At 42.4% G+C, this 14624-nt stretch overlaps 1 protein-coding gene across 5 annotated transcripts in view; it reads right to left on the reverse strand.

The window, feature by feature from the left end:
• Positions 1 to 6224: 6224 nt before the first annotated feature.
• NFIA (nuclear factor I A) overlaps positions 6225 to 14624 on the reverse strand; it is a 562687-nt gene continuing 554287 nt past the window's right edge. For all 5 annotated transcript variants that reach the window (XM_032427631.1, XM_032427635.1, XM_032427651.1 and 2 more), the window contains one exon: positions 6225 to 13660. In XM_032427631.1, coding sequence (XP_032283522.1) covers positions 13643 to 13660 — 18 coding nt within the window. In that variant the 3' untranslated portion in view covers positions 6225 to 13642. The remainder of the gene's footprint in view (positions 13661 to 14624) is intronic.

The following is a 14624-nucleotide window of genomic DNA, read 5'->3' on the forward strand; positions in this document are numbered from 1 at the left end:
ATCAGAACACAGAAAGAGAAATTAGGGGCTAGAGAGCCATGTTGAGAGGAACTGTGACCTCTTCTGTTGAGGACCATCACCAGTCAGAGAGGACCTGGGGAGGGAGCCAGGGAAATAAAAATACCCTGATATCACTGCCCTCCCTCCCGACAATCTACCGCAGCGGCTTCTGATGGGTTGATCCCAGCTGATGACCTCAGGCCAAGGAAGCCCGTTGATGTGGTCCACACAGGTCAGCCTCCTGAGCACAGAACAGTTTCGAGAGGGGTGGGGGAGAGAGTAGATCTGCAGGGGCAAATAAAAGCTGACACAACCACGGCTCATCCTCTGACAGTATGAAGTGACTTTTTAGGTGCCTAGCACTATTCCAGGCACTTGGGGGAGGACAGTGAGCTGGACTGACATTCGGACTAATTGTGATTTAGAAGTGTATCTACCCCTTAAGCCCCTGAATGTTAGGGCCCCACACAGGTAGTTATTAATATAAGTAAGGAAAATTACTGAAACTCCCTGCGCCTCAATATCCTCATCTGTAAAATGGGAATAACGATTATTTCTCTTTCATGGGGTTGGATTTTATGTGCTTATGCCTATAAAGCACTTAGAATAATGTGTGTTGTGAAGGGCTCACTCAGTAACTGCTAGCTGTTATTATTACTATCATCACTATTGATATTTGTGTCTTCTCGCCAGTCTCTAGAACTCTTCCTCATCCTTGAAGACCTAGACTGTGCATCTCCTCCCTGTGGCTTTCTCTCCCTTGGCCATAGTTGGTGCCCAGATTATGTGGCACATGATGTCTTCCTGGTCTTTAGAAGGCCATGGGGCAAGGATTTGGTTTGCATGTCTGTTTTCTCTGCTAGACACTGTACTCTTCTGGGGTGATCTCAGATTCATCTCCTTTGCCAGCCCCAAGTTCTGGCACGTGGGAGGTACTCAATAATTGGTCTGGTTTGTTTTGAAGGCGATTTTACACTTCCATGGAGAGGAGTGTGGCTCAGGCCAGTGTTCGGAGTCCATGAAGATGGGTGTGCAAGTAGCAGAGGGGCTGGATGAAGCGATCTTATGGCCCCCGTCTGCCCCATAGAGCCTGATGGGAGAGCTCCTTTCCCCTGCCCTGGGACTGTCTCCTGCCCCCACAGCCATGTATTCATAAGGGAAGAGGATGCCTGTTGAACAAGGAGGCAAGAGCAGAAAGGCTTTTATCTGATCAGAAGACTTTTTACTGACCAGAATTATTCATCTTGCTCTCCCTTAAGGTGGAAGCTGGCTTTTCTTTTCCTTTTTTTTTGTTTGCAGTAGGTGGTAAAGAAGACAGTATTCTTTTTTTTTTTTTAAGATTTTATTTATTTGACAGAGAGAAACAGGGAGAGCAGGAACACAAGCGGGGGAGTGGGAGAGGGAGAAGCAGGCTTCCCAGGGAGCAGGGAGCCCGATGTGGGACTCGATCCCGGGACCCTGGGATCATGACCTGAGCTGAAGGCAGACGCTTAACGACTGAGCCACCCAGGCGCCCAAGAAGACAGTATTCTTTGTCCTTTGGGTAGACTCTCCCTTGCCCCCACGGGTCCTGCCAGAGAAAAAAGCCAGGTAGGGGTGGAGTTGGTGAACAGCTCCCAGAGCCTCTTTCACTTTGGTTCCGTTATTTTGCCTCCAGCTTCCACAATCAGGGCACAAGCACAAGGTGAATTTCCTGGTCCATCCCATGACAGTGTGTGAGGCAGTTTTGGGATTACATGCCATGGGTCAACTCCCAAGGTCAGGAATATGCTTCCAATTTAATGGTAGAACAGGCCTATGCCACAGAGATGCGATCCGCAAAACGGAGACTGAAAAACTCTTCAGGACAAAGAACCCAGTTTCTTCAGCAAATAATTGCAAGGAAAATAAAAGAGAAGGAAGGGGACCCTGTGGATTTAAAGATTTGAGATACATACAGGTCAGTGAGTATATGGACTTTATTTGGATTCTTAGTTGGAAAGCTATTAAAAAATTGCAAGAGAGTTGGGAATATTTGAACACTGATTGGTTATTTGATGATGTTAAGGAATTATTGTTAATATTTTGGGGTGTGAAATAGTACTTTGAATATGTTTTATAAAAGAGTCTTTGTCTTTTAGAGATGTGTTCTGAAAAATCACGGATGAAATATAGGATGTCTGAGATTTGCTTCAAAACAATCTGGGGGTGGCCCGGAAGGGGATGGGGTACAGACGCTGTAGGGGTTAATTGTAAGTGATGTGTAGGAGGTGCAATGGGAGTTCATTAATCAATTCTATTTTGTACATATATGGTATTTTTCCATAATAAAAAAATTTTAAACGTGACAGTGGAAATAAATGTACTTTTTATTTGTTTTACTAGGGCTCCTTGTAATGAACTTGAAATCCAAACTGTGCCAGATGGAAAGCCAATGTAGAATATAGGCTGAGGTGTTTCAGAGAGGAATAGAAGCTAGTTCATTCCTCCTAGGTCAAGGGAAGCCCTGTTTCTCCCCTAAATGCCAACAAGACCTCTCTAATGTAGCCATGTTCTTTTACCAAAGAGCCAGAAATTGAGGGGTTAAAATGATGACTAGTACCACCTCCCTTGGCCATCTTTCCCTGTGTGATGAGAGTGGATTTCCCTGGCAGTTAACACTGTCGAGGGAAATGGGAACCAGAGCCAGGTGGGACCCTCCAGCTGGGTTCTATTCAATCAAGTCTAGTGCCTGATGCTTGAAATTGTGCTTCCTAGCACATTCTCATCCATATTCGTTGAGCTATTTGGGCCTATCTCTCAAATGTGACTCAGAGAGAAGTGTACTAACTTATTAATATCATACAGCCAGTAAATGGGGGAAGTGGGACTCACATGTGAGTCCTCTGCTTGCAAGCCCAAGCTTCTTTCCACCATGTATTGCCCTCCCAGGTATCAGCATTCTTCTTAGGGATGCACCAACCCAGGGTTGCAAATGATAATAGTTGTCATATGGTTGATACTGTGTCAGGAGTTCTACATACATTAATTAATACAAGTACCTTGTAAGGTAGGTACTATCCTTATTCCCATTTTACAGACAGGAAAACTGAGACCCCAAATGTCAAGATTTAAGCCCACGTGTGTCTGTCCTCAAACCTTCGACTATATTTTTTAAGCTCCCTCTTCCTACTTCATTGAGGCAGATGTGGAATGAAATTTTTTTCAGAGTTTATTCAAATAGAGGCCTGGAAATGACAAGGTCAAAGGCTTATGCCATCAAAGCACTGAAAGAACGCCTTATCTCCACATTTTGGAACCACTTATTTATTGTTAAAGCATTCACATAACATTTACGATGTGCCAGGCCATACTACTCACCCCTTTATGAACAGCAACTCAACAAATACTCACCGCAGTCCTATCAGGTAGGTAGGGGTCGTTTTTATTATTCCCATCTTACCAACAGGGGAACTGAGGCACTTGCCAACACCACAGAGCTAATAAGATGCACGGCCAAGATTCAGCCCAGGCAGTCCTGTGCCTGAGTCTGTGCCTTTGACCTCTACATTGTCTTCATCCCAAGCCCTGTATCTACACACATCAATAAGAGTCATTGAATGACTTTAGTTCCAGTTTCTTAACTCTGAATAATAAAGACCAGAGTGCCTACTATTGGCCAGAGTCCTCACCAAACGGTAAAGTGACTGATTCCATCGAACTAAGCTTAGCCCCAAGCCACATGTGTGTGAAGTTGTTCTATTCACTTGAGTCAGAAATGTGTTTTGAGGACTGACTCTACCCTTTTGAGCCCCAGTCATAAGAGAGAAAATATGATATTTAATGGGTTAAAACATGTTAAAGAGCTCAATACCCAGTAGCTATTAAATAACCCTATGACTTTCTCGGACCCGCCCGCTCCACTGCAGGCCCCACAGCCCCGGCCACCGTCCGCCGCTGGCCTGTCTCTTGCCGACCTTCTCCACTCCGCACCTTTCCCTCTCCTCCTCAGGCTAATCTGTAAAAGTCCCTGGCCAACAAACCGATTGTTCCCAGAGGGGAGGCGGGCTGGGAGATGGGCGAAAGAGGTGAAGGGGATTAAGAGTTCACTTGTCATGATAAGCACTGGGTGAGGTATGGAATTGTTGAATCACTGTGTTGTACACTTGAAACTAATGTAACACTGTATGTTAACTCTACAGGGATAAAAATAAAATAAATAAATAAATAAGTGTTCTCTAGGCTTCCCTGAGGGAGGCGTCTCCTTCCTGGTCCTGTTGAACCGAGGCATGGCCGCGGGACATGCTCTGGCCAATGAACTGTGAGTGGAAGTGGTGTGTGTCATTCTAGATGGAATTGTTGAAAGCCAGGCCAGGCCTTGCCATGCTCCTTTTCCCCCACGCTAACACATCCAGCAATGGTTGAGATGGTAGCTGCTTTTCACCCTGGGTCCTCGAGTGAGGAGATTCTGCACCGGGACCCTACACAACCCTGTGACAGATGTGCAAAATCAGACGCAAGCCTTTATTGTTGTAAGCCGCTGAAGTTTTGGACTTGTTTGTATCACAGCATAGATCTAGCCTCGTCTGACTGAGATGTGTTTTATGATGCTCTTAGAAGAGGGATAGGACAAAGGTCCCTAATATGCCTGCAAGGCCTTGCAATATGCTTGACCTAAGTGTCAAGCTTCATCTTGAACTGTATTTCCTCTCCGTTTCTCCCCTTCATCTGAACAGGCCTTCCTCCCCTCCCTCAAAGGTGCCAAGCTCCATTCCGCTACAGGCTCTTTGTACATGCGTGCTGTTCTGTCTGCCCAGAACATTCTCCTTCCTGCCTGCTGCCTTTGCCTGGTTAACTTCTATCTGTCCTACTAGCCTCAATGGGCTATCACATTAATAATATATCCTTTCTAACCCTCATCACAACCACACGCTTACTTTGGTCGCAGTGTTTATTTGGATAATGCTTCTTTTGCCCACTAGACTGTATACTTCATAAGAACAGTTGCTCAGTTTTTTTTTACTTACTATCCCTAGCCCCTGGCATAGTCTTTGGCACATAATGGGTACTCAATTTTTATTGAATAAATAATTGAGTGGAGGGGCGCCTGGGTGGCTCTGTCGGTTGAGCATTTGACTTCGGCTCCGGTCATGATCTCGAGGTCCTGGGATCGAGTTCCGAGTTGGGCTCTGTACTCAGCGGGGAGTCTGCTTGTCCCCTCTGCCCCTCCCCCACGAGTAGTCTCTCTCTCTCTCTCTCTCTCTCAAATAAATAAAATCTAAAAAGAAAATTGATATATTATAGTGATTATAGGATGGAAGTTGGAAGAGACTTCTTGGATTTGAATCCCACCCTGCCATTTAGTTTTTGCATGACCCTGGGTAACTTACCGAGTCTCTTTCTGCCTCAGTTTCCTCATCTGTAAATGGGGATAAAAATAGTTCCTACAGAGGTGGCTGTGAGGATTACATGGATGAAGATACACATGCTGTATGTTTATTCCCTGGGTCTGGGCTCCAGGCTCACCTTTCTATATCCTGTTCTGTGGGGCTGGCAGTTTTCTCACTATATTTTCCAATACTCCCTTCCCAGATGCCTACGCTTCGATCAAGCTGCTGGAAGACACTGGCAGGAGCCTCAGAACAGGAGGGAAGGGAGAGAGAGGCCTTCCTTCCGGTTTTAGCTCCTGTCCACATGGGACAGCAGCAGGGGATGGGGGCACCAACGGCCTCCGGCTCCCCTCAGCGCTCCCAGCACCAGCCGCCCTGCATCCTCTCAGAGGTCTGTGACCACCCGTGTGGTGCGCCCCACCTTCATGGGGCCCCCTCTCCGGAAAGATCCAAGCCTCAGCTGTGTGGAGCTCCTCCTGGGAGCGCCGAGGTTCTGGTAGCCCAGCCTTTCCCTTCTGCGTCCACAGCTCCAGCGCTGGTGGCTCCTACAGCCCCTCCTTCTGGGCTGCTGTAGAGCCCCCTCTTGGAAAACCTATCGGACCCCATTCCCGACTCCTGACTGGGCCCCGATACAACATCTAAAGCACCTGGACCAGTATCAGGCGCACAGGAAGCACAGGGGGATGTTAAGCCCCGCATTTGTTGAAGTAGCTGAGAAAACCAGCAGTGCCCATCAGAACTCTGCGGAGGGCGTGATGAGCTTGGCATCTATCACGGATAATGCAAACTCCACGGTGCAGAAAGGCCGGTCCATCCCCTTAACTGTCACTCAAATACAACCACCCGGGTGTGATTTAAAGCAAATGATGACACAGCTTCCAGAGCATTAGCAATTTTTTATTTTTCCTTTTTTGTTGCATAGGAAATGCAGTACTTGCTTCCAGTAATTGTATCGTAATGTGAGAAGGTGGTAGCACTAATGGTTGAATACAAGAGTTAAACTAATCCACACCAGCTCAAAAAACCTGTGGAGATTTAGTTGAATAAGAATGGACGCCCACAGTGATTCTCAACCAATTACAAATTTTCACAGAACACAGTAAAACTAAAAGGGTAGCTATGAGAGTCAATACAAATATGCTAGAGGCACAGGGGGCCCGGCTCATAAAAACAAATGTCAAACCAAGTTATTAACACGGGGGGGTATTTCACAACAGATCTTTTTTTCATCTCTGGAAGTGTTCGGTCCCCTCCCCCCACAATTTGAAATGAAAAAGATACCCGAGGTATCTTGAGTGGACAGATTTCCAAGGGTGGTGGGAAAGGTCCCCAGGGAACTTTGTTCTGCATAAAGAAGTCAGGGGTGTAGGGAAGGGGAATCATGGATTTGCCTTGAAAAGTCTTTCTTGAGGACCTCCTAGAACCCGATAAAGCTCCAGCTCTAGGTCTAGTAAGTATCTCAGGGGTGACACTACCAAGTGCCTTCACAGTGCAGACAGGCTGGTCTGAGACCAGGGAGAAAAAATGAAGGCTGGCAGCTAGCTCTCTCAATCCTCCATCCCCACACAGCGAGTGGCCTCGTGACCTTCGGTTGAGATGTTAAAAAAAAAAAAAAATGCTGATTTACATAGACTGTTACTAAAAAAATAAAAATTAAAAATTAAAAAAATGGAAAATAAGAATAACACAAATAGAATCAAAGGGGGAAGAGCTTCTGTCATTTTGAGAAGTCGAGCATAAGAATAGCAGGAAAAATAGCCCAATTCATGGGACACTGTTTGTCCTTAAAGCACTGTGGAGATACAAAAGTTCACATTGCACGACCTGGTGAGTGTTTTCTACCATGAGGGTGCTCTGGTTGGACTGGAGGTGGCACTTCCACCATATATATATTCCTGTGGTCCAGACACATTTTGGAAATTGGGTTTTTTTGAATTAAATCGCATAAGGAGCCCGCATGTGAAACTCGGGATGCCTGGCACACAGGCAAGGTCCTGCCCCCACACACTGCTGCCTCCCTGTGCGCTCAACGGCAGGTGGTCCCCTATCTTTCGAGCATTTCTGGTACCTACTCCCCATGTCCCCATTCCCCTCATCTGGTTATGTAACCCTCTGGGGGCATAAAAGGCAGATGGGTGTTGGTTTAGGGGGAAAAAAGGTGAGATGAAACTGGTTTAATTTGGGAAGCAAGTAGTTTCAAATTTAGACCAAAAAAAAAAGTATATTTAAAAAAAAAATCCCGTGTTAATAGCAAACTCCTTTTTCTTATGAATCGGGCCCAAAGTTTGTACAGAGTTTTATTTTTGAAGAAAATATTGCAACTGTGCATGAAACTAAATAGCCATGTGATTTCTTAAAGATTTTTTTCATTTTTTTTTCTTTTAACATGAGGAAGCCTGGTGTGAAGACGGATCAAGCATGGGTACCTGGCTGAACATTGTCCATTAAGAAAACGCTTCAGGGTCAGCATAGCTTCAGCCGAGGGTCAAGGAAAATGTCCCTCACTTGGAAATGTTCTCAGAGTGTCTTCGTAGCACAGTTCTTGAAACACAAGCGGTTGTTTTGAGACAAAAGTCTTGCCAGGGACTGATTTCTGAAATCAACCACCCATGCTTGTCCCCTAGGAGAAAGAAAACAAAAACAAAAACAAAAAACAAAAAACGAAAACAAAAACACAAGTAATACTGAATTTAAGTAAATGTATACCTCCAAAATACTGAAAACAGCCGAAATCAAGAAAGACAGAATTTGCGTTCTCAGTGAAATACCTTTAAACCTAGCTGACAAGAACCAAGTCAGAAAAAAAAGACTAACATAACTTTGAGTAATATTCATACAGCTCACTAAGCATTATGGAATAGCATGCATTAATATTGTACGGTTATTTTACATCACCTATACCAGAAGGTCCTGACTGACAGCGAAGGCTACCGGTGTAGAAAAATCTTACTTCAGAAGAGCAATATAATACAGATTTCACAGGCACTACATTTTAATATATCAGGTATTATGCTGGTTTTCTTATAATTCTTTCTGTCCTAAAGCTGGCATTATAACAATGACCAAAAAGGCAAGGATTGAAGTAAACGGAAAGTAGATACCAAAGTTGATATAGTTTTTTTTTCTTCAGATAGATTAGTGCATAGTTCTCATGCAGATAAACACTGCTATGCATTTACACTGTTGGAAAGCAGAGTGAATTGAGCCCAAGTTGTCACATTGGTGTAAATCATTTTGTCAGCCCGTAATAGCACCATGTAATGGATTTGCATTAAACATTAAATTGATTTCAGAATTGGTGACACAGTATTCACTACAGTTAAGTGCTATGGAATAGCTTCAATGTTACCTGCTATCTATCAAAGCAATTTTCATCCCACTGCTTTTTTATTGGAAAAAATAAAAGGAACACATACACGACACTCATTAGGCAAATGCACAGCCTTGGACGTGGAGAAGGCAGAGCGGGTTTACTGTCAAACAGTAAATACATGCATTGACTTCGGGACGAAGCTGGCCTTGGAAGCCGGTTGGAATGAAAGCCCTGCCGGTGGGCAGTGCAGCTTTCTGAGACCGTCCGAGGACAGATCTCCGAGGGTGGGTGGTGAGGTGCCACTGAAGCTCTCCTTACATTACCATGCCAGTTGTGTTTTAAATTTGTTCTATGGAGGCCTGCTACCAGGAAAAAAAAAAAAAAAAGAAACACTGAAAGAAAGGAAAGAGAGAAAGAAAGATGGGGAGAGACAGAGACAGAGAGAGAGAGAGACCACCACCACTATGGACAAAAAGATATATCCAGAGACATGATGCAAAGTACATTAAATGACATTCCTAGAAATCCCTCCCCCCCAAAAAAAATCACAAGGAAAAAAATGTTTTTCTTAATCCAGCTTCCATAAATACTTTATGACAAAATTTAAAGTTTATGGGGACAAGGGTTTGAAAAGTAAAAGACAAACTTTTTGAGATGGGTTTTGCATATTCCTGTGGGCTGACTGAACACCGTGACTCTGGAAAATTTGGGTTCCCTTACACTTCGACTGTCAGAGAATGAGGACCGCAAGCGTGGGGAAGTGTACCTGTCGGCTTGCGGGGGAGGGGTGCCCACGCCTGACTGCGGGGTGGGGGTGCGGAGGGGCTGACACCAATAACTGCCATGCCAGGGTGTGAAGAAACTTCTAGAAAAGTTCGCTCGAACCTCAGAGGAAAGTAAAAAGCTCTGGGATGGAGAGAGTGTCATTAGGGGGAGGGCCTCTGCCCATGAATGATCAGAAAAAGAGCATCTTAATGGCAGGGGGATGGGTCAAGGAAAAAAAAAAAAAGCCTATAGAAAAATGATCAGATTTAGTGTTTGTGCCTCTGACTTCAGTTCCCAAAGAAAAAACATGGAGAGTGATTTGAGGGACTTCTCTTTGCCAATATTGTTAATGCCATTTGACGGGAGAGAAAAAATTCCAATGTGTCTCAGAATCCAGGGCGGGGCCTTTAAATCCGGCCGGCCCTCAGCCTGTCAGTCTACACACCCCAGGTAGTAAAGTCTTCCTCAAACATCTTCGCTTGGCTTTCATCTAACAAGGTAAACACTCAGATTGTTGGTGTTTCTTTTTTCCTGCTTGATCACAACTGAACTACAGTTTCCTGCTGCTTTCTGGACAATGAAACATGAACAAAAATGTAACTTAGTGTATTTAATACTTAACCCCTGTTCGTTATCACCCTAGACTGCCTCCTTAATGTTTTAAAGCCTTTAAAACATTTTTTTTTTCCTGCAAATCTGTTCAGAGTTCCCTAATTTTAGCTTCATCAAACTTAATACAACAAAATACCTTCAAAAATACAGCATACCTGTAACGTCCATTTACAATGGTTTTTCAGTAGACCTATACTTCTCAAGCATAGGAATATGCTATACCATTGAGAGAAAAAAAATAACTGTATTTAAATACTTACAAAAAAAAAAAAAAAGGAAACAGGAAAGTTTTAAACTTAAATCCAGTTCCCAAAGGCGGGGGGCGGGAAAGAAAGAAAAGCAATTCTATGAACGCTGCCTTTATAATGGACAATCAGAAATTTCACTAGGCTAATTTGACAGAAATTTTTCCTCATTTAAACAACATTACAAAAGTCCTGCATTATAAAATAGGGTAGAATAAATCAGTGTAATCAATAAAACTATACAACAATACAAATTACATATCTTCTGAGTGGGCAGTTTATTCTCTCTCTTTGCAGTCATGACTACAACATGCTCACTAAAAACAACTAAAACTGCCCAAACTATTGCTTAGTTTGTTTTGTTTTAAAAAAAGGGTGCAATTTTATTGTATATACAACCAATTTACTGGTAATACCTTGGCTTATCGCAAGGTTCTGACAAAATGTTTGTCTAGGCTTTTTTCCCTTCACTGTGAAGCACTGAAAGCTGCTATTTTTTTTTCTTTTTTTTTTCTTTTTTCTTTTTTTAGTGCACATATGTCATAATAAAGTAATGCCCAGCTAAGTGCTATCGGGGAAGGCAAAGGCTGCTGGCTGGCTATAGGAAGTGACACCGAATACTGACAAGCACACCATACAACAGCGCCAAACGACTATTCAACCACTTACCAGACACATACGAAAATCCAAAATGTTTTATTTTATTTTTTTTTCCTTAAATAGAGATAACCAGTAAACAATTTTCAGAACTTGGAAGTTTAAAAACGTGCATATAAAAATGGGCATTATATACTTTTTATTGAATGTGGATTGACTGCAGTCTGCTAAGAAAAATGGGGTGTGGGAGCTGAAGAAAAAGGAAGTTGTCTTTTTTTTTTTTAAGGCTTGCTTGTGAAAGGAACAGTTGTAAAAACAAAATTGCTTGAAGCAGGGTCAGCTTAGTGCTTCACAGTTTGACTGCTTCTCTAAGAGGAGCCCTTCCTGCGCACGTGCATTCAAAACTCACAAAAAAAAGTACAAAGACAAACACCTAAAACACACTGCGTCAAGTGCAGCACCGACTTTGGTCAAATAAAAAAAAAAAAAAATAAAAGGAAAATTAACAATCGCTAAGCTTTTCTACACGATATAAGCAGGTATTGCATATTTTCATATATCTGGGGGGGAATAAAGGAAGACTCCAAATAAATTGTAAAATGCAGCAACATCCAAAATACTGATATTCTAAAGCCATCTACAGATCTCAGAAGAGCACTGCCACTGACCACAGAGGACAATAAAGACTACTCCTATCTGCGGAACAACTAACTCTCTATTTAGTTCTAGATGTTGAAACTCACGATGGCTGACATAAAAGTCACATTTACAAAAAGTGTCTCCAAATGCTTGACGAGGGAAAAACCCCTTTCAATAGAGGAGCATGTGCAACAATTCCACAAATAATCGCTATCCAGGGCAAGGCACATTGATATGGAATTTTTGTTTTCGTGCAAATTAAGGAAAAAAAACAAAACAAAACAACATTGTTTCGGGGGGGAAAGATGAGGAGCAAAGTGTCTTCCCAAGAATTTCAGTTACTTGATTGTATAGGACAGTAGTAGAACCCTTCTGAAGGGCTGAAAAACATAGTTTAAAGGCAAGTGCCTAGAGTAGGGATTACAATATTGTGTCTTAATGCACTCTACTTTATCCTACATTAACTATATAAAAATTAGTTACTAACACTAGAACATGCAGAGACTTTCTCTGATCAGCAGGGCTTGCCAACCAGAACGTATATATATGTATAGTATAGGAAACCTTCTTGAAGTTGCATGGGAAGCAAAGGGGTGCTTCGCTGTCTGGTAGAAAAATCACTTGCACTTTTTTTTGTTACTTTTTTTGTTTTTTTTTTTTGTGTGTGTGTGTATTTTTTTTACATAAGATACAGGACATTTGGGGGTGCAAACTTTTTTTTTTTTCCCTAACAGGTCCCCTTGATCTGAATGGGCACCAGCATTTATGTCAGTTATTATTATTATTTTTTTTCCCATAGCCCAGTTCAGGGGCGCAAAGGTCTTGAAAAGTTCTGGACAATCTCTGGTACAATGAAGTGTCTGATAACTGATAAATCCTATGTTGCTGGATACATGTAAAAATTTTCAGAATTGGCATAATCCATTATAGTGACTTCTAGCTTATAAAATTAACAGATACCATGATTTCATTTTAGTTATGTGCTTTGATAACAGAAAATAATTAATTAGCATTTAATGTAGTTAACATATCGTGGTAAAAGCACCATTAGATTTGTTTTTTTGTTTTTTTTTTTTAAATTTTCCTTCAGTTTTTAAAGGGATACAAGTTTAACAATAAAAAACATAAAAAGCAAAAATAGCTCCCCTTTTTCTTGCAAGGCTGTTTTTTACCCCGATAATTTAGAGTCCTGGGGTGGAAGGACTTGAAAAACAAAAATAGAATTTTCAACAATCTCTATCTTACAAAGATATTTAGCTATCCAATGAAATTGCACTTTACTCATTTCAAAATTCGATTGTTTTGATTGATTCCTGTCAGTTTCTGTCAAAACAGACCATCTTCCCCATTTCCATGTGAATTTGTGTGTCATTGTTGAAATTGTTGAAAAAATGTTTTTTTTTTTTTTTAAATGTAAGTGCAGCATTTCACAACTTTTAAAAAACTGAATAGTAGTAGTAGTAGTTTGTCATTTCGGAATTGTTCTGCAACGTGAGTGGATTCACTGTCCTTGTGGGCCATGTTATATATTTAACTGCTGACTGCTGAACCAAACCAAACCAAAAGAAAAAATAAAAAAGGAACATAACTGCATTTTCTTTTTCCAATATGTTACAGAAAAACATTGCCCTTTGACTGTCCCGTAAGTTATATATTGCAGATCTCAGCTACTACAAAAGATTTCGTTCTCTATGCGCCTCCTGATGACTCAAGGAGGCTCACACCTGTGTGGGTAAATTCATGAAATACTGTGAAACAGCCAGGCTCCGTAAGGAAAGTGTGTTACAATGGGAAGTCAGTGAGCAAGGGTAGACCTCCACTAGCCACATCACCTAATGCTCACGCTACCACGGAAACACTCCCAATGTTACAAAGCCCAACCATTTCCAGCACCATATGAGAAAATTACAACAGTCCCTAAAGTATTTAAAAAAAAAATCCCAAAAGGTTATGGCCTTTGCTGTTTGACCATAATGCTCGCTGTTTCCATGTACAAGTTGATTGGATTCTCCCCTTCCACTGACAGTGAAGTTGTAACCGCGCTGGGTTGAGGATGCGTCCATGTTACAGAGTTGAGAAGGGGTCAGGTGGTCTGTCTGGTGGATGGTGGGACGCTGCGACTTTTATCCCAGGTACCAGGACTGGAAGACAAAAGGAAAAGAGAGATTAGAGGTACAATTTGGAAAGTAACATATTTTAGAAGTTGCCCTTCCGACCATGAAATTGGGATCTCTATTGGGAATGAAGTGGGGGGGGGGGGGAGGATTTTCTGGAAATGGAAGAGAGGAATGACAGACAGTAGTAAATCCTGAGTCACTGAAGCTGATCTTATTCCTCTGAAGTTGAAACTCAGTGTCTTCATTGGGGTTTGCCAACGTTCTGAGTATGTCTCAAAAATAAAGTGTTTGTGTCCACTTGAAATACATATATGGGTTTTGCAGTCTGGCAGGGGCAGCTATAGGAGGACAAGAAGCTTGATCATCTTGTCACTGAGTCCTCAGTCCTAGCACAGCGCCTGAGTAGAAGGTTCTCAACAAACAAGTGTTGAACGAATGGACAATGGGTGAGGGAAGAGGTTTCCCGTGCTGATCAATGTCTACCTGGATGATTTTCACATCTCCTTTTCAATGAGATGGAGGCCCTAAAGATGGTGCTGTGACAGTCTTTGAATGGGCGTGGATGATCAACACTGACATAAAAATAAGTGGGGGTGAAGTAGAAAAAGGTGCTGCACGAAGAGTCCTGTGTGATTTGGGCAAGTCACAGCACCTCTTTGATACCCAGTTTCCTTTATGTGTGCCTGAGGTAAATTTTCTGAGGTAAAATGCTCCTTTTGGCTCAATATTTCTAAGATAATTTTTCAAAAATGACATACAATAATCCAATGGGATCAAGATTTCACCCTATTAGCTGCCATGATGTCCAAAGGACAAAAATGAGGCCATTGCATGGCCCCTGTTTTCGCTTTTGTTCGTTCAGCACTTATTTAGGAAGCCTTCCATATGCCTGCTGGGCCCAGTTACCAGTTACCAGTTACCTTTTCCTTTCAAAAATCCTTAGGTGATTGGCTTTGGACAACAGTCTGGTGATACATCACTTTATACG

Source organism: Phoca vitulina, unplaced genomic scaffold (assembly GCF_004348235.1).
Source record: "Phoca vitulina isolate PV1807 unplaced genomic scaffold, GSC_HSeal_1.0 scaffold2, whole genome shotgun sequence".
In the NCBI taxonomy this organism is placed as follows: domain Eukaryota; kingdom Metazoa; phylum Chordata; class Mammalia; order Carnivora; family Phocidae; genus Phoca; species Phoca vitulina.